This window comes from Ochotona curzoniae, unplaced genomic scaffold (genome assembly GCF_017591425.1).
Source record: "Ochotona curzoniae isolate NIBS_2020 unplaced genomic scaffold, NIBS_Ocur_1.0 scaffold_4506, whole genome shotgun sequence".
NCBI classification, from domain to species: domain Eukaryota; kingdom Metazoa; phylum Chordata; class Mammalia; order Lagomorpha; family Ochotonidae; genus Ochotona; species Ochotona curzoniae.
In genome coordinates this window covers 40,971,511-40,992,332 of record NW_024467119.1, presented here as the reverse complement: position 1 = coordinate 40,992,332, position 20,822 = coordinate 40,971,511, and the positions used below count along the sequence as shown (strand labels likewise).

Genomic DNA, 20,822 nt, shown 5'->3' with positions numbered 1-20,822 from the left:
CAAAAGATACTAATCTATAATTTTCTTATAGTATGCTTGGCTTTAGTTTTAGAGTAATGCTAGTCTATAAAAGTAATTTTTAAATGTTTTTCTTCAGTTTTCAAAAATTTAAAGAAAGACTTGTATTAGTTCATTGAACATTTGCCGTATTTTTTTTGCAACAAATTTTATTTACCAAGAATTTGTTCACTTTTCCTAGATTACACAATTTTTTAACATATAATTTATCCATGTTAGGCTCTTATAATGCTTTAATTCCTATGGCATTCCATATGTCTCTTCCTTCGTTTTTTTTTAACTGTAGTAACTTTCTTAGGTAGTCTAGCCAAGGATTTATCAACTATTGAACTTTCAAAAAATTCTTAGATTTGCTTTTTTTCTAATCTCTATTTATTTCTTTCTTCCTTAATATATGTTACTTCATCTTTTCTGCTAACATAATGTTGAGTTTATTCTTTTTCTAGATCTTTGAGATATAAAGTTATTGATTTGACATCTTTTTAATGTTGGTTTTCTTAATCCCTGTGTACTTCCTTTTAGTATTGTTGCCATTGTAACCCATGAGTTTTAGTATATTATAATTTCATTTTTCTTTGTATCAAAACATTTTCTGATATCCTTGGGATTTCTTCCTTAACTACTTTGTAGCTTAGTACTATATATTTATATAGTATATATATGCATTGCTTTTCCTGCTTTCCTGTTGTGTATTTCTACTTTCATTCTATTTTGTCAGAAACGATGCTTGATAGGACTTCAGTCTTCTTAAATGTGTTATGTCGTGTAAGCTAACATATAATATGTCCTTGTGGAGGTTTTTTATGCCCTTAAGAAGAAAATATATTTTTTGGGCCCGGCACGATAGAGTAATGGTTAAGGTCCTCGCCTTGAACATGCTGGGATCCCATATGGGCACTGGTTCTAATCCTGGCAGCTCCACTTCCCATCCAGCTCCCTGCTTGTGGCCTGGGAAGGCAATCGAAGATGGCCCAAGGCCTTGGGACCCTGCACCTGTGTAGGAGACCTGGAAAGAGGTTCCTGGCTTCTGGCTTCAGATCGGCACAGCACTGGCCATTGTGGCTACTTGGGGAGTGAATCATCAGACAGAAGATATTCTTCTCTGTCTCTCCTCCTCTCTGTAATCTGACTTTCCAATAAAATAAATAAATCTTTAAAAAAAGAAGAAAGTATATTTTCCTGCTATAGGGTGAAGTATTCTAGACATGTCAGGTCCAGTTGGTCCATGTTTCAAGTCCTTTCTTTTTCCTGCTAAGTGTCTATGTGGTTATTTTGTTATTGCAAGTGAGTGTTAAAGCTTCCGAGTGTAAGGGCATTGCTGTCTATGTCTTCCATCAATTTTGTCAATTTTTACTTCAAATATGTATTTATAATTTTATAACTTTTAAATATTTATTTATTTATTTATTTGAACATCAGAGTTAGAGAGAGAGATCTTTCATTCACTAGTTTACTCCCCAAGTGACTGACAATAGGTATGGCTAGACCAGTCTGAAAAAGGAGTTAGAAGCTTAATCTAGCTTGAGGGCAAGCTTCTACTGCTTTCCATTTCCATTAGCAGGGAACTGGATCAGACATGGAGCAGTTGGGACTCAATTCACTGATCATATGCTACGCTAGCATCACAGATAGCAGCTTTGCCCTCTGTGCCACAATTCTATTTTTCTGATAGATTAGGCCTTCTATTATTATATAAGGCTCTTCTCTCTGTGACAGTATTTGACATAAAGTCTGTTTTATCTGTTGTAACTATGGCTGCACCCACTGTCTTCTGATTAACATTTATGTAAAATATGTTTTTCTGTTATTTCACTTTCAGCCTATATGTATCCCTATAGCGAAAGTGTGTCTCCTGAAGATGTTGTATAATTGGAGCTTTCATTTTTAATCCATTCAACTAATCTTTTGATTGAAGAATTAATCAACATCTGGGGTTAGCACCATGGCTCAGCACTCTAATCTTCCACCTTTAAGCACCAGCATCCTATATGGGTGCCATCCATGTTCCTTGCAATCCAGTTCCCTGCTTATGGCCTGGGGGAGCAGCAGAGGATGGCCCAAATCCTTGGGACGCTGGACTCATGTGGGAAACCCAGAAGAAGTTCGTGGATCCTGGCTTCAGATCAGTTCAGCTCAACCACTGCAGTTATGTGGGGAGTGAACAGGAGGACAGGCGATCTTAATCCGTTTTGCTTCTCTGTTACTCTGCCTTTCCAATAAAAATAAATAAATCTTTGAAGGATTAATTAACATTTAAAGTAATTACTGTCAGAGACTAGCTCTTGTCACATTGTTCATTCTTTTCTGTGTCTTTTGACTTTTTGTTTCTTTTTTGTTGATTGGGTTTTAATGATGTGCATTGATTCCTTTTTCATTTTCATTTCTGTATCTTCTAAGATCTTTTTTTGTGATTACCATAGAATTGCATAAAGCATCTTATAGTTATGGCAACCTACTTTAAAACGGGTGACTTCACTTACATATAAAAACTTTTGGGGAGCTATCAAATTTTTTTTCATCCTGTATCTGGAGGAAGGGGAGAGAAGAGATAGGACTATACCCAGCAGCCTAACCACGTCTGTATCCAGGGAGGTAGGACAGCCACTTGTTGTCCTTCCAGGGTCCCCCCTGTGGAGCAAGTTCCACTGGTACTGTTTGAATGGTTTCAATTTTTCCGAGATGCTGTGGCTCCAAGATTAAGGAAATTCCTTCAATATGCATTGGTTGATACAGTCCACTTCAGAGTCTCCATTTGCCCAGATGCTAGCTATTAAAGCTTGGCCAGAAGAGTTGTCCACTTTGTTCTGCCCTCCATCCTCTGCATGGTATTAAACATCCTCTACAGGACTCAGTGAGCTGTCATGTCCATCTACTGCACAGGCTTCAGCTACTGAGGAAGCCCATTTCTGACACGGGCACTCCACCATCAGACCATAGATCCTGTGATTTTCCCTGTGGTTGGAGTTTTGAGCCAGTAGTACATTTGGGAGGGTCCCCAAAAGTCCCTGTCTGAGTTGACCCCAGATCTTGCTCCTGTATGTGCCAGCTCATGCAGGGTCCAGTTCAGTCTGTCACCTGCATCAGTCTACGCACACACTGGAAGATTCCATCATCTGTCCAGTTCTTTTTCCAGCTCCATTTCATTTGCAAACCAATGGATGTTGCAGTTCAGCCAAACCCTACCCACCACACACTCAACTCTCATGTACACTGGTGGGAACTGCAACCCAGTTGAAGATGCCCTAGTAACCCCCACTAGGTCCATCCCCAGCCCCGGTTCCTGTTGATGCTGGTATGTGCAACAGAGTGGTCCAGCCTGTCCCTTAACCCATTTTGTTTTTGTACACACCGGTGGATCCTGTAGCCTTGCTCAGCGTGACTCACCCCATTATCCAGTCCACACTTATGCCAGCAGGAATTACTACCTGTCCAGCCAAGCCTGCCCCTAGCCCTGGTTCTCATGCTCACCAGTGTTAGCCCATCAGAGGGGTACCCAAAGTTTCCCTATTAGGCCCACTTCCAGTCCCAGATCTTGTACTTTGCAGGTGGTACTGCGGTCTAGCCTGACAGGGTTTGCCCCTAGTCCCAACACTTGCTAGCTGATACTGCAGCAAAGCCCAACCAGCCTGCACTGAGTCTGGCTCGTGCATGTGCCAGCAGATAAAGTCAATTAGCCCAGACTGGCAATCCCGAAACCCAGCTCATATTCAGATGAATAGATGTTGTATTCCTGCCTAGTCTGGTCTGTCCTTGGTCTCAGCTCTTGTGCTTACCAAAGCAGTGACCCAACAGAGAAGCCCACCACAGCCCCACTACAAGTCTTGCCCCTCCCCAGGAGTCTGTGCTGATGTGTGCCACAGCTCAATCTGAGGTGACCCACCTCACCTCATCATTCACTGGCATATACTACAGATTAGCTATACTCAGCCTGCCCCAAGTTCCAGCTCATGCTGCAGGTGCTATAGCCTTGCCCACAGTGGCAACCCTCCTGTGACTGGGTGATGTTGTGACCCACCTTGGCTTGTCCTGCACCCTTTCCTGATTTTCACATCTGCTAGTGAGTGCTATGAACTGCTAATGGCCCTCATGTATGCGAGCGAGTATTGTAATGGCCTGGCCTGGGCTGCTCCCAGACGTGGTTCTTATACTCACCTGCAGCAACTGCATCCTGACAGAGGAGTTCAAAAACTTTATATCTCTACATCTCTTTCTCCATACTTTATGTTGCTGATGCCATAAATTACATTATTTTTATTGTATATCCATTCATATAGTTTAATGGAATTATTTCTAAGTTTCATATTTAATCCCATATTTGAATTTAAAATTATTTACACACTGTTGTTACAGTATTACAGGATTTAGTATTTGTCTATATATTTATCTTTTGTAAATCTTTATTTTTTAGATTTATTTGAAAAGCAAATTACAGAGGGAAAGACCGAGAGAGGTCTTCCATTCACTGGTTCATCCCCCAAAATGGCTGCAGTGGCTGAGGCTGGGCCAGGCTGAAGTCAACTGCCTAGAGCTTCATCTGAGTTTCCACACGATTACAGGGACCCAAGGACTTGGTCCCTCCTCCGCAGCTTTCCCAGGACATTAGCAGTGGGCTGGATGGGAAGTAGAGCAGCTGAGACAACCACTGCCCATAAGTAATGCCACTACTGCAGGCAACAACTTAGCTTGCTCTGCCACAGCACAGCCCTTATATTTACCTTTAACATGGAAGTTTAGGGGTGAGCATTGTGGCACAACTTGAGTTACCTGCATACCAAATCAGAGTGTCTTGTTTGAGTCCCATCTGCTGTCCTGCTGATCCATCCAGCTGGTTTTGACTTGGTTGAGCCCCGCTGTTGCAGGTGTTTGGATGTTGAACTAGCAGCCAATAGATCTCTTGTCACTCTGCCTTTTAAATATATATTTTCTAAATGTGCAAGTTTATATGCCTCTGTTTTATTTTATTACACCTTTTTCATCTCTGCCTAAAGTGTTCTCCCTAATAGTTCCTGTAAGGAAGATCTAGTGGTAATGTGTTCTCTCTACTTTACTTACCTGGGGACGTCTCTGTTTCTATCTCATTTTAATCATTTTGTTAGGCATACTCTTCTTTGTTGGTAGGCCTTTATCTTTCAGTTCTTCAGTACTCTGTCCTACCTATCTCTGGCCTTATAAACCTTGTAATTAGAATTTCACTGATAATCTTTTTTAACTTTTTATTTTTAATGGGGAAGGTCAAGGTATGGAGGAAGGTGAATGAGATAAATGTTTCAGGGTGTTTTTTTTCTGCTTCTTTTTCTTCCTCTTATGTCTGTTGGGAATTGGGGGAGAAGACAGTCCCCTTGCTCCTTGCTGTTAAACAACATATGGGAAATCTTTCACCGCTTTCTCGGGGATAATTGGTAGGGAACTGAATTGGAAGTAGAGCTGCCATGACTCAAACCAATACTCATATGGAATGAGTAAACGGTTGCTTAACCTACTGTGCCACAATACTAGCCCCCTTTTCTAGCATCTATCTCTTCTTGATAGCCTCATTTTGTTCATACCTTATTTCCTGATTCCCTTAGTTGTTTATCCCATTTTCATTGAGCTTCTTTAAGACAGTTACTTTTTATTCTTTGCCATGTAATTCGTAACTTTCTATTTCTTTGAGTTCAGTTTCTGGAGATGTAGTTAGTTTGCTTTGACCCTACTTGTCCATTTCTGTGTATGTCTTGTTTGGTATTGCTGTAGGGATTAGGGCGTTTGGATTGACTGCCCCCTTTCCCAGTCTGTATTGACTGCTTCATGTAGAAGAGTTTCACAAATGATCTTGGCAATAGATTCTAAGAGCTCTTAAACTTCTGGGCCTGCATCAATTCTGACATTTTTTCTAAGATTTTATTTATTTTTATTGGAAAGGCAGATTTACAGAGAGCTGGAGAGAGAGAAAGATCTTTCTGTCTACTGATTCACTGCCTAGTGGCTGCAATGGCCAGAGCTGAGCTGAGCTGATCTGAAGCCAGGAGCTTCTTCCAAGTTTCCCACATGGGTTCAGTGGCCTAAGCACATGGGTTATCCTCTACTGCTTTCCCGGACCACAAACAGGGAGCTGAATGGGAAGTGTGGCGGCCAGGACACAAACTGGTGCCCATAAGGGAACCTCCCATGTGCAAGGTGGGGATTTAGCCACTGTGCCATCATCGCACCAAGCCCTCCATTCTGACTTTAGGATTTGCCAGTTTCTTCTTCTGGAGTTCTTGCTCCCTCTAGCGTTTGATTGTAGTTCTGTAACGTGTTTCTTACCTGTGACCTTTGTTCTCAAGCATCTAAAACACACAAATTGGGATCCAAGGAAAGCAAAGAGCAGTGCCCCCAGGAAACCTTTCCAAAAATATTCTACTCTTCTCTTTCCCTCCTGATGGAGAAATCAGAGTTGGCTGCCAACCTGTGCCGCTTGGTGAAGGGCTATTATGGATATTAAGCAGCAGTTTTTCTTACTGTTTCCATGCCACACTGTTTTATACGTTGCATTTTGCCTGACTTACTGAAACTTTTTAATTGACTTTTGGAGTTCCATAAAGGCTTTTTCTTTGTCTGTTCAAAGAGCATCTTTGTGGAACATATTAGATTCGCACTTCCTATTCTATCATTTGCTGATGTCATTATTTTTGTTAAATTCTTTAAAGATTTATTTGTTTGAAGAAAGAGTTACAGAGAGAAAGACAGAGCAAGATAGAAAGAAAGAGATCTTCCATTTGCTGGTTGACTCCCAAAATGTTCACAATGGTCGAGGCTGGGCCAGGCCGAAGTCAGGAGGTATATCTGGATTTCCCACGTGGGTGGGCATAGCAGGGGCCCACGCTCTTGGGCCAAGTCTTCAGCTTTGCCAGGCCATTAGCAGGAAGTCAAGCATCCCAGACTAAAATCAGAACCAGTATGGAATGCTTGTGTCTCAGGCAGTGGCCTATCTTGCTATGCCACAGCACTGGACTCTTATTATTTTTAATACAAAAATTTTTCAAGATATATATTTACATAGTTTACTGAGTCCAATACCAAGAACAGAATGGAAGATTTTTGTGTGTGTGAGTCAGGACCAGTTTTGTCATTGTTTGTTTTGGTTTTTACTTATTATGATGAAATAATACATATATAATTTCCATGGATACAAAATATACTGAAAATTCAGTTGATTCGTATATTGCAAGAGCTGATCCCAAGAACAAAATTGTTTATGTTGTTGCTAAATTGTTATTTTTACTTTTAAACTGATTGTTCTGCTTCATTACTATAACCATATTGGCCATCTGCTGAGTGGTACAAGTGTTCCGTGGTCACTTTTTCTCCCTTCCTGTGCTCCATCTGATCCTGCAATTTTGATTATAGAAGGGAACCGTTTGCAGCTCACTAGTCCTTTACTTTCTTGGCCTTTAGACAATGGAAATTTCTGAATCCATATTACATTCTTTGTAATTTCCTACTAGAGCCACATCTTTTCACATATATATCCCTGTTAGAGCTTCATCATCATGTTTGTTTGGTAAAATGCTTGTCTGTCTTCATTATCATTTAGATATGTTTTTCTGATGTGTAATATATGTGAAAATTGTTCCCTCTGAAATGTTTCCTTAACTGTGTGCCTTTGCAGGTGGTGTACTGTTTAATGTCGTATCCTCCATCCGGGACGTAGTTATTGGTGTGCTGATAGGAACTGTTCTGGGAATTTTTGTTCATTTTTTTCCAAGTAAAGATCAGGTAAATTAAAAACTAACCTATCCTATACAAATGTTATGTTAGATATTTATTTAAAAATCCAAACTCTGGATAGAGCCATGAATATTAACCGTTGTACTCAACTCCTTTTCCCAAAAAGTAATCTCATGCCTACTCTGCTGAAAATAGAACAAAACAAAAAACCTGTAGCGACTGAAATGGATCAGTGGCTTTGACTGAAGCCTTGTTTCCTGATTTGACAGATAAGAAATAGCACATCACTTTCATTTCACCCCACACATTGCTATTGATGTGTAATGATGGTTCCTAATCTTTTCATCCACAAAACTTTCCCTTGGACATTCTGACATAAATGGTTCCAATCTCCTTTGACAGAGGCAACACTTTAAATTTACCCCTAAACTGTCCTAACAGATCGCTCATTCCCCTGTATTTCTGAGACCTCCATCCTCATTGGCCCATAACAATTATTTTAGCTAAAGAGACATTCAGACTTTAGTTTTAATAATTAATTGGATATTATATAAAACTAAAGGTAATAGGAGTCTCTCCTTTTGTCTTCAATTACAGCTAACTTATTATAACCATTTTAACATTTGGATCAAATATATCAGAATCCTTAATAATCAAAAATTCTGTTGTTTTTCTAGTAAACCTGCTAAAATACTTGGTTAGGAAGGAAATCAACATTTTAAACATTTACTATAATATTCTGTAATATGATACTACAGGGTCAAAAGTAAATGATATTGTTATTTGTTATGTATTTATTGTAAATTAATTTCTAAATGTCTGTCTAATCCTAGTCAAACCTTCCATTGAAGAGAGCAACCCTTATTTTGAGTATGTGTATTTCTGCTGTCTTAGGCAGCCACCGTATTGGTTTGCATGCAACTGGAGGATTATGCACACTAACAATGTCTTTCATTGCTGGGACATCATGGTCTAAAGAAAAGGTAACTATTTTCTTACTATTCCATTTTAAAATATATTTTATTTTTATTCATCACTTATCAATTTTGCACATCTATGAATTACAGTATGGCATTTCAGTATTTGTACACCATGTGTAATGATGAGATCGAGGCAATTGCCACATCCAGCACCCTCAGATAATTACTATCTCTTTATGTTGGAATTATTCAGTGTCCTCTCCACTGCCCATTTTAAGATATTCAGGTAATTGTTGCCAACCAAAATTATCCTACTATGCTTTAGAACACTCACCAGAAGTTATTTTTCCTGTCCCGTTGTACTTCTATAACCAATGCGCGTCCTCTATCCATCTTCCCTCCCACACATGCTTCCCACGCTCTGACAACCAGTTTCGTTCTGTGAAATCAGCATTTGAGCCTCCACATAAGGATTGGTTAAGACAAAATGTAGGAGCATGTTGGGGCACAACTGTTTGAGTCACCACCTGGGAGGCTGACATCGAATGCTGAGCAGCTAGGATTGATTTCTGCCTCTGCCTCTGCTTCCGGCCCACCTTCCTGCTGGTCACCCTGGAGGCAGCAGGTGATGATGCAGGTCCTGGGAGACCCTGAGGGAGCTCCTGGCTCCTGGCTTCAGCCACACCTGGCCCAGCTGTGTGGCCCTTTGGGAAGGTGAATCAGTGAAAGATCTCTCCCATGTGTCTTTTTCTGTATGTATCTTTCAAATTAAGATGAAGAAGTACTTTTAAAAATAAATAAGTAACAAAATTACTGAATTTTTTATCAATAGCGAATAATTAACAGATCATTTTAGCTGGAAGATATTCTCAATTATTTGTGTCCAATTATTGTGTCCACTAAGAAGTGTATGAATCAATAAGGATATAAAATATTTAGACAAAACATGTAGAAATACACATAATGAACCAGAAGTTGACTTATCACTTCAGGCCTTTTCTCAAATTATACTTGGTTATCATGTAACTTTTATTAGTCTAATTACCTTATTAACAATTTAGTTACATAATAAATCCATGAATGAAACATATAAATTAAATGCAAAAGGTCCTTTTCCCCCCAACACTCCTAAATATAATATGCGCCTCCCACAATTAATTATTTCATCCAAGCAATCCGCTATGCAGATGCTTAACTCTCTTGTGTTTCCAACAATACCACCAGCAATAGTCCTGCCAATGTGTCTTTATCTACTCCTGCATCTGGATAAGGGTTTCCATAAGCTTAGACTCCCAGAAATGGACTTTGGAGTTACAAAATGATCAGGTTTAATTTTGATGAGAACTGCAAAATTGCCACTGCAAAATATTTTAGCTATTTATACTCCTGCCAACAGTGCCACAGGGGCACAAACACTGAAAACCACCAGTGCTGTTGGATACACTCAATAGTTCCTTTTTTAAAACCACCAGATGTTCAATAAACTATACAATTGTTATTTTTATTTACATTTATATCTAGTAGTAGAGCAAGATTCTTCTCATATATTCCTTTTTACTACTTACTGATCCTTTGTACACCTTTATTCAATTATTTACCTCTGTTTCTGTTATACAGTTGATGTGTTAGGGCTTGCAAGTCTTTGTTATATATTTATTGCATATAATTTTTGCTTATCTTCTGCTTCATTTATGGCATCTTTGTGTAAAAATAAAATCTTCTGCTACGCCCAGTGCCATAGCATAGTGGCTAAAGTTCTTGCCTTTTATGCACCAGGATCCCATGTGGGCACCAATTCTAATCTCAGAGGCCCGGCTTCCCATCCAGCTCCCTGCTTGTAGCCGGGAAAACAGTAAAGCCTTGGGACCCTGCACCCATGTGGGAGACCTAGAAGAGGCTCCAGTCTCCTGGCTTCAGATTGGCTCAGCTCCAGCTGTTGCAGTTGCTTGAGGAGTGAATCATCAGATGGAAGATCTTCCTCTCTGTCTCTCCTCCTCTATGTATATCTAACATTGCAATAAAAATAAATATTTTTTTAAAATCTGCTGCTGCCAAACTTAATCAGTTTTTCCTTTTAGTTTGGGGTTCTGCATCTTCAGGTTTTGTTTGTTTTGTTAGACTTTTGAAATTTTATATACTTGGAGATGTATAGAAATTGTCTCTGTCACCCTTACTTAAGAGAGAAGCAGCTCCCATGTGCTAGGTCAGTCCCCCAGATGCTGTCCCTGCACATGGAAACTCACAGCCAGGAGCTGAGAACTCATTCCAGATCTCCCAGGAACGTGGCAGGAATCCAATTACTTGAGCTAATTCACCGCTGCTTCCCACAACCTCATTAATAGAAAGCTGGAGCTGGGAAGTGAATTTGGGTACCCTGATGTAGGATGCAGGCATCATAATCAGTCTTAAATGCTGTGTTGGATGCCTGCCCCATGGATTCTACATCCTATTTAAGAAGGACTTCTACATCCAAGATTATAAGAGTGTAAACCTTATAAAGATATACTTTCTATATTATCTTCTAATACTCTGGTAATTTTTGCTCATTTTGTATTTATATTTAGTACTCTCGACTTTATCTTGTGAATGCTGAGGGTTAAAGATCTTTTGTATCTGTGTATGTAGACTCTTGTATTTGCATAATAACCAGTGACTAGAAGGAATTGCCTGTCTCTGTTCTTCAAATAGATAAACATAATTTTGAAAAAATAAGTAAACTCAGTTTTTTCCAAAATTATAGAATTATTTTTCATATAATATAGAAAATAAACAAGAATAAATAGCTTTTAAAGATTAACTGTAATTGGCCCAGCTCAGTAGCCTAGTGGCTGAAGTTCTCACCTTGCATGCGCCAGGATCACATTTGGGTGCCAGTTCATGTCCTGGCTGCTCCACTTTCCATCCAGCTCCCTGCTAATAATGACTGGGAAAGTAGCAGAGGATGGTGCAAAGCCTTGCGACCCTATCCACATGGGATAGCCGGAAGAAACTCTTGTCTCCTGGCCTTGGATTGGCTCAGCTGCCACCATTTTGGCCATTTGGAGAGTGAAACAGCAGATGGAAAAATCTCACTGTGTGTCTCTCTGTTTGAAAGGTAAATCTAGGGCCCGGCGCGGTGGCGCAAGTGGTTAAGGTCCTCACCTTGCACGCCCGGGATCCCATATGGGCGCCGGTTCTATCCCGGCAGCCCCGCTTCCCTTCCAGCTCCCTGCCTGTGGCCCGGGAAAGCAGTCGAGGACGGTCCAAAGCTTTGGGACCCTGCACCTGTGTGGGAGACCCGGAAGAGACTCCTGGCTTCAGATCGGCATAGCATTGGCCGTTTCGCTCACTTAGGGAGTGAATCATCGGATGGAAGATCTTCCTCTCTGTATATCCGCCTTTCCAATAAAAAAATAATAAAAATAAATCTAAAAAAAAAAAAGAAAGGTAAATCTACCTTTCCAACAAAAATAAACAAGTTTTTATGAAAACAAGAATTATACTACTCACTTTTAAGTAGGTTTTAACATTTCTTCGAAAAATAAAGCACATTTATTAAATGTAATTAAAGCTGTAAATGTAATTATCTTTTATGTGCCACAATAATTATAAATATGTTTCTATTTTCCACAGGTTAGAGTCCAAACTTTTATTAAAGCTACATGGGATGTTTTTCAACCTCTTCTTTTTGGTTTAGTTGGATCAGAAATATCTGTGTCAGCTCTTGAAGCAAATAAGATTGGTAAGAATAATTGGGAAACAATAATAGTGAAATTCACAAATATTTAAGGGAATTATAGATTATTAAATTGCATTTACTATATCTCTTTAAGAACTCATGTGAGTACTAGGTAATATACATGTATTTGCTCCTCCCTTTTCTTTGTGTGGTTTTTTTTTATAAGATTTATTTATTTTTACTGGAAAAGTGGATATACAGAGAGGAGGAAGGACAGAGAGGGAGGGGAAGATCTTCCGTCAGATGGTTCACTCCCCAAGTGGCCACAATGGCTGGAGCTGAGCCAATTGAAGTCTTCCAGGTCTCCCATGTGGGTGCAGGGTCCCAAACCTTTGGGCCATCCTCGTCTGCTATCCCAGGCCACAAACAGGGAGCTGGATGAGAAGCGGGGCTGCCAGGATTATAACCAGAACCCATATGGGATCCTGGTGCATTCAAGGCAAGGACTTTAACCGCTATGCTATGGTGCTGGGCCCCCTTTTTTTTTTTTTTTCAAAGATAGCTTTGAAAATCTTCCCTGGGTGGTAGCAGGAAATAGCGATTAACTTTCCTTTTCTGTATGAAAATGCTTGATACTATCAAGAGTTTTTAAATAATTCTTTCATTTAAAAGTGTTTTCGGAAAGTATATTTGTTCAGAATTGAATAAATTCAATTTAAAATGTGTTAGTTCAGAATTGAATAAATGTCTTCTGCTTGTTATGTATGGTGTTCTTACCACTGATAATCTTTTGTGATATATACAAAACCCCCAATGACTCTTGCATTTTTAAATTTTTATTTATTTGAAAGAAAGAGACACAGACCGAGAGCTCTCATCTGCTAGTTCATTTTCCAAATGTCACTACAGTTGTGGCTTAGCCATGCCAAGTAGGAACCAGCTCAACCAGGTTTTCTCTGTGGCTTTTAGAGAAGCCATCGTTGCTGCCTCTCAGAGTGCCTGTTAGCAGGGAATAAAATCAGGAGACAAGCTAGTCCCAATGTGGTAGGGGATGGGCAGTGCCAAAATCCCATTAGAGTGCTAGTTGAGAGTGGGTATAAAATAAGCTGGGCTAGATCTCAGCTCCCACTGAACTATGTGAGAGCTCTGTCTGGGTGTGGACCAGGTATGGCTGGGCTGTAACAACCAACAGTAAGAACTGGATTGGGTGTGGGCCAGTTGGGCAAAACCACTGTTCCTGCCAGGACAGATTGTGGACTAAGTTAGCCTGGGCCAAGGATGCACCAGTGTGCCTGAGGTCTGCCACTGGGAGGACCCCTGATAGAGGAGCTTTGGGAACTCCTTTGTCAAGGTGCAGTGCCTACAGGTGAGCACAAGAACCAAGGCATGAGTCCCGGTGCAATAGCGTAGCCTTGAACATGGCAGGATCCCATATGGGTGCCGATATAATCCCAGCAACCCCACTTCCCATCCAGCTCCCTGCTTGTGGCCTGGGAAAGCAGTTGAGGACAGCCCAAGGCTTTGGGACCCTGCACCTGTGTGGGAGACCTAGAAGAAGCTCCTGGCTCCTGGCTTCAGATTGGCTCAGCTCCAGCTGTTGCAGCTGCTTGAGTAGTGAATCACTGGACAGAAGATCTTTCTCTCTCTCCCTCCTCTTCTCTGTATATCCGCCTCAAATATATACATTAAACATATATATAATATATACACATACATACATATATGTATGTATATACATATGTATATACATATACATATATATATACATACATATATATATACATACATATACATATATATATGAACCAAGGCATGGAACAGCCCATACCAGATTAGGTTACAGTAGACACCAGTATACTTGTAGCTCAGGTCTGGCAGTGAGCCAAGCTAGGTCAGTTCAAAATGCCCACCAGCAGATGTGAAAACAAGAACAGGGTGCAGAACAGACCAGCTTGGGCCATAGCACCAGCCAGTTCACATTAGGATTGGGACTGGGGACTGGCTGGGCCGGAGTGGGCAGCAGCACCCACCAGCATGAGCTGGAACAGGGGGCAGAGCAGGCTGGGCCAGGTTACAGCACCTCCCAGTAAGGCTGAGGTGAGGCAGGCCATGCCATACTGCACTGCAGTACTCACTAGCACATGTAAGACCCGCAGTGTGAGTCAGGGTGTGGGGGAAGGAGAAGTAGGTACACTCCTGCTTGGTAACTGCTCCTGCTGGTGAGTGTGAGAGCTGGGACTGGGGGTAGACCAGGCTGGGCAGGGATACAACACCTGTTTGCCTGCATGTGAAAAAGCCAATCTGTGCTAACTGATTATATCCATGGTGTAGGAATGAGCCAGAGTAAGGGCAGGCAGGTTGGGCTTTGTTGTAGCATCAGCTGGCAAGTGCTGGGACTGAAGGAAAATCCTGTCAAGCTAGACTGCAGAACCACATGGAGAGTTCAAGATCTGCGGTACAGAGTGGGCCCAGTAGGGAAACTGTGGGTGCCTCTCTGAAGGACTGCAACTCCCACTGGTGAACATGAGACTCAGGACTGAGGGCAGGGCTGGCTAGACAGCATAAGCGTGACAGCATACGTTGGGCTGAGTTGGACTTCAATGCCCAGTGATGTGTATGAGATCTGAATGGGTTGTGGGACAGACTGGATCAGTCTGTTGCACATACTGGCAGGCACAGGAACGGAACCAGGGATTGGGGCCAGCCCAGTGGGTGTTATTGGGAGTCACTCTAACTGGGCTACAGCTCCCTGTGATGTACATGAGGGCCAAGTGTTTGGTAGGCAGGGTTGGGCTGAGCCTCAGTGCCCACTGGTTTGCATAGAATAAACAGAGGAAAGAGGGCAGAACAAGTTGATCTACTTCCCCAGTGAAGCTTGACAGCAAATGTCTGGGCAAATGGAGACTGTGAGGTGGAATATGTCAGCCAATTGACCTTAGAAGGATTTCCTCATCCTTAAATCTGAGAGATCAACAGCATCTCAGAACTATCAAAACACATGAGCAGAACCCTCAGAATACGCTGCACACTGGGGACCCTGCAATGACATCAGGTGGCCACTCTCCATCCCTGGTACTGAGGCAATTGGGAGGCTGGGCATGGTTTCTCCCCTTGTCTGCTCCCCTCCCCCAGATACAGAAATAGAAAAATAAAAATGTATGAACAATGGTCTCACCCACTTTCCCCTAATCCTGGACTCTTCCAACCCTAATCAACTATGCAAACATATCAAAAATAAACTTTAAAAAAGAATAACAAAAAATTTTTTTTAAGATTTATTTATTTATTGGAAAGTCAGATATACAGAGAGGAGGAGAGACTGAGAGGAAGATCCTCCAACTGATGGTTCACTCCCCAAGTGAGCGCAACGGCTGATGCTATGCCAATCCAAAGCCAGGATCCAGGAACTTCTTCTGGGTATCCCACACGGGGGCAGGGTCCCAAAGCTTTGGGCCATCCTCAACTGCTTTCCCAGGCCACAAGCAGGGAGCTGGATGGGAAGCTGGGCTGTTGGGATTAGAACCGGTGCCCATATGGGATCCCGGTGCATTCAAAGCGAGGACTTTAGCTGCTAGGCCATGCCGTCAGGCCCAACAAAAAATTTGTTTAGAAAAAAGAGAGAATGCTGGTTGGAGTCCTGGCTGTTCCACTTTTGATCCAGCTCTCTGCTAATATTCCTGGGAAAGTAGTGGAGGATGACTCAAGTCCTTGGGCCTCTGCACCCACACGGGAAGAAGTTCCTGGCTGATAGCTTCAGACTGCCCAGCACTGTTGCAGACATTTGGGGAGTAAACAAGTGGATGTTATAACTCTGCCTTCCAAAATAAATAAATCTTTATATGTCTTCAGAAGTTATAGAAAACTATTTCTAGATGTAAGCTTTCTTCCCAATTGTTTTTTTGGTTATACTTGTTTTTATCTGTTGCAGGCATTTGTGTTGCCACTCTCAGTTTGGCATTATGTGTTCGAATTTTAACCACATTTCTGTTGATGTGTTTTGCTGGTTTTAGTTTTAAGGAGAAAATATTTATTGCTTTATCATGGGTGCCCAAAGCTACAGTCCAAGTAAGAAAATATTAAATCATTGTATTAATTTTATGACTTTTTAAAATTCTAGATGAAAATGGTTACTCCAGTCATAAAATGTGGACTTACTGACCTTACTTTTAAATTGTTTGATAATAATCATTAAAAATAATGTAACTTCTTTAAAACTTGAGTTTTGAAAGCAATTATTCTGAAATTTTAAAGTTTACTTTTAATTATATACTTCTTAAAGTTTGAGTTTTTTATATTTTCCTAAGCTATAAAATAAGTATCTCTAAATTATAATTTTATATTTTTCTGAGTTTTACAGGGCTAAATGATTTAAATATCTTCTATCCTGCTACTTGCTCTACCACAAAAACACATCTATATTGCTTTAAAGTATATGTTTCTATGCATAATCAATTTCAGAATTTATTTAATGTAGGAAGAGCAAAAACAGTTCTTGGCATATGGTACATGGCACACATAGAGTAAATAAGCATTATTGCCTAAAATAGATATGAAGTGCACACCTACAAGAATGAGTTACTAAATGAATGAATAAAAGGGCAACTTTGTAATTTTGTCCTTTAATCCAATAATTTTCTCCTCTATTAAAATATATTGCTAATTGTTAGACTTTTTTTAACCTGGAGGCATAGTTCCTCATTTTCTAAGAATCATTTTATCCACTGTTATGCCAAAACAGATGCTTATAAATTTCTATGCAACGAAATTTTCTTTTCTCGTGATTGTAAAATGAGGCCCAAAGAACTGTACTGCCTATTCTGAAACCATAGTACTTGTCTGTGACATTAGGCAAATCTCTTCTTAAGTGCTCAGTGCTGCCATTCCCACATTTCAGTGAGCCTATGATTGGATCTACTTCCAAAGCAGTGTTCTGAGCCTGACTGACATGACACATGCAAAGTGCTTAGCACAGTCTCAGGCAGATGGTGGTGCTCAGTTCATGATTTTATGCATTTAAACTTCAGGTACCATAAATGAAAACAGCTTTTTGTTGTTTTAATCTCTGCTATAGGGAATAGTAAATCTACGAAAAGAGTATCTGTCCATTCCTCTATTTTGTCTTCTTCCAATAATACCTTTGTAACCATTTTTATTATTTAATAATTTTTGTAAAGCAGTGAAAAAGAAAAAGCAGGTACTTCCTCAGGCCCTTCAAAATCATTGCTCTACTGCCTGATCTTGTCTCCTGGATCTAGGCTATCATGTTCATGAATATCAAACTGGTTGCATGGTTTAGGAAGAAATACAAAATTAATTACTAATTAGTCACAACAGCAATGAAAACTGATAAAATTTGACAAATTAAAGGATGAACAAAATATTTTAAATTTTCACCTTTATTCTCTTCCTCCATTCTCTGCTGCTGAAAGATACTGATAAATTCCAGTGTATCCATTATATAAATAAGTAAAATTTTAAAGATATTTGAGTATTAAAAATAAAAGATATTATGAAGGTAAATAATTTAATTTCCAAACCAAAGGAATAATACTAAATATCAGTTACTAGCTAGAAATCATTTATCATTTATTAGCTAATGATAGCTCCATTATGGCAGGTTTCTCATGAAAATTAAATGCATTAATAAATGTGAAGCTGTAAGAATGGTAGCTGCCAGATGATAAATTACATTTAACTATACAATCATTATTAATTTCACAATTAACAACATCATCACTTAAAGGTAAATGATTTTAGGCAGCTCTTTTAGATTCAATATTCTTTCTAAACTATAAGCCCCCCCCCTTTTTTTAAATATGTATTTATTTTGGTTGGAAAGACAGATCAGGTAGACAGGGAAAAAGAGAAACAGAAAGTTCTTCCATCTGCTGCTTCACTCTCCAAATGGCTGTAACAGCCAGAACTCATCTCTGATCTGAAGCCAGGAGCTTCTTCCAGGTCTCCCACGTGGATGCAGGGTTCCAACACGTTGGACCATCCTCTGCTGCTTTCCCAGGGAGCTGGATGGGAAGTGGAGTAGCTGAGACAGGAATCAGAATCCATATGGAATGCCAGCATTTGCAAGGGGAGGATTTAGCCATGGAGTCATCATGCCAGACCCATCTGTAAGGTTCTTTAGAAATGGTTTCTGGCTGAGTGATGTTTTTCTGCCTGGAATCTAAATAGTGCCTTGTGTTCAGTAAGTAAGAAGTTGTCATAAATAATGAAACAACCTTTAATCAGAGCTCTGGAATATAAATACTTATCTTAAATGGGAGTCCTTTTGTCATCATTTCTAATATCAGAATAATTTTTTTCTTAAAGTTTGTTTTTTTTTTTTTTTACTGGAAAGGCAGATACAGAGAGAAGGAAACACAGAGAGAAAGATCTTCCATCTGCTGATTCACACCACAAGTGGTCCCAATGGCCAGAGCTGATGTGGTCTGATCTGAAGCAAAGAGCCAGGAGCTTCTTCTGGGTCTGCTGTGTAGGTGCAGGATCCCAAGGCTTTGGGCTGTCCTCGACTGCTTTCCCAGGCCACAAATAGCTGGATAGGAAATAGAGCAGCCAGGACATGAACCCAACATCCATATGGGATCCCAGAAGATGCAAAGCAGGGATTTAGCTGCTAGGCGATCACGCCGGATTCAATCACTACATTGTCACTTTGCAACTCCATAAAATATGTTTGTATATAATCCTTAAAACTGTTAAAACTAGTTTATACCTAGATTAGCAAGTAATCTGACTTATGTTATTACAAATAAAAATAATAGAATAAATCTGGCGATAATTTGTGACACCGTAGATAATTTTAAAACAAAGAATTCGCAGGAATTTATCCCCTGAGTGGCAGCAGGTAAAGATGAATCAGAAGAGAAACTCATTATTATCTGAATACCAACTATGGGACAGATGTTCTTCTGTTCTCCTATTTAATCCTCCCAACTATCCAGTGTGGTCAAGTACGGGGCTTATTAAAAAAAACAAAAAAGAAAACAGGCTTAGGCCCAGCACAATGCCTCTGTTGGCTAAATCCTCCACATCCAAGTGCTGGCACCCAATATAGGTGCTGATGCGAGCCCCAGCTGCTCCACTTCCCATCCAGCTCCTACCTTGTGGCCTGAGAAAGTAGTAGAGGACAGCCCAAAGCCTTGAGACTCTGCACCTGTGTGGAAGACCCAGAAGAAGCTCCTGGCTCCTGGCTTCGGATTGGCTCAGCTCCAGCTACTGGGGCCATCGGGGGATGAGCCAACAGGTGGAAGATCTTTGTCTCTCCTTAGCTCTGTAAATTTGCCTTTCCAATTAAATTAATAAATTTTCAAAAAATGTTCAAAAGAATAAGTTACTTTTGATGCAGAAATTTTGAAAAGCATGCCTATTTTTTTCATAAAATGTATTTTCCAAGAACTTTTTGAAGTAATCCCATGTTGTTCATTAGAACAACAAGTAATTAGAAAGTTAGAGTCACTTGTACAGGATCACTTGTAATTACAGCAAAAACAGAACAGGAATTCAGTTTGCTAGAAAGGAAACCTCTTATCAGTCCTGTTTGACAGCACTTTCTAAGTAAGGACAACAGTAAGAGGAGCAACAAATCCTAGGGAATAGCAGAAACCGTGGGTTTTCCGTGTCTTATTGCTGCCAAGAACCCCATGGTATATTCTAAAGGCAACTAAGTATCACACTGGCTCAGCTGAAACATTTCATTCTGAGGGCAACATGAGCACTCAGATGTTTCAAACGGAAAAGAGAACAGTGGTGTAAAATTGGCCCCAAAATGTTTAAACACTAAATTGCCCTTCTTGCACTATTCTCCCAGATACAGTCACTTGGGCAGAACATAGAACTGATAAGTAATTATGAAAATTACACAACATTTTTACTCTTATTTTTTTCTACTAGCTCCATACTATATATTTTTTGTTATTATTTTAACAGAGCCATTTACTTTTCTTATATGTTAACTCTAACATTTTTCCCTCTAAACGCAGGCTGTGTTAGGTCCTCTGGCTCTAGAAGCAGCAAGACTCACCACCGCACCCCACTTGGAAGCATATTCGAAGGATGTGATGACAGTAGCATTTTTAGCCATCTTGATCACAGCTCCTAATGGAGCTCTCTTTATTGGCATACTGGGGCCCAAAATACTTGCACGCCATTATGATCCAAACAAAATAAAATTGCATTTGTCAGCAGCAGCAGCACATCATTAAAAGGTTTATTTACTATATCACTGACCTGCTTCTTTTAATGAATTACCTCACGTGACACATATTTAAATGTAGAAATATGTGGAAACTGTATGTAGAATCCAGGATTTAGTGACTATATATTACTTTCCTCCGAGTTTTTATTTCTAAAGATAACTTACTAAAAGCAATATTAAATGAAACACTCTCACTATTTACATATTTTAAGAACAAAGTAAATCTGTACATACCCTATGAAAATGTAAAGTAATCCATCAGATTGAGTTTGATTTCATGATGTAAACTAAGCATAAGAAAAATAAATGAACCTAATGACAGCCAGAA

The 20,822-nt window shown here is 40.0% G+C and overlaps 1 protein-coding gene across 1 annotated transcript in view; it reads left to right on the top strand.

The window, feature by feature from the left end:
* LOC121147171 (sodium/hydrogen exchanger 9B1-like) overlaps nt 1-20,516 on the top strand; it is an 84,785-nt gene extending 64,269 nt beyond the window's left edge. Inside the window, exons 9-13 of the mRNA XM_040966948.1 lie at nt 7,649-7,755; nt 8,541-8,690; nt 12,240-12,348; nt 16,214-16,350; nt 20,280-20,516. Coding sequence (XP_040822882.1) covers nt 7,649-7,755; nt 8,541-8,690; nt 12,240-12,348; nt 16,214-16,350; nt 20,280-20,501 — 725 coding nt within the window. The 3' untranslated portion in view covers nt 20,502-20,516. The remainder of the gene's footprint in view (nt 1-7,648; nt 7,756-8,540; nt 8,691-12,239; nt 12,349-16,213; nt 16,351-20,279) is intronic.
* The last annotated feature ends 306 nt before the right edge of the window (nt 20,517-20,822 follow it).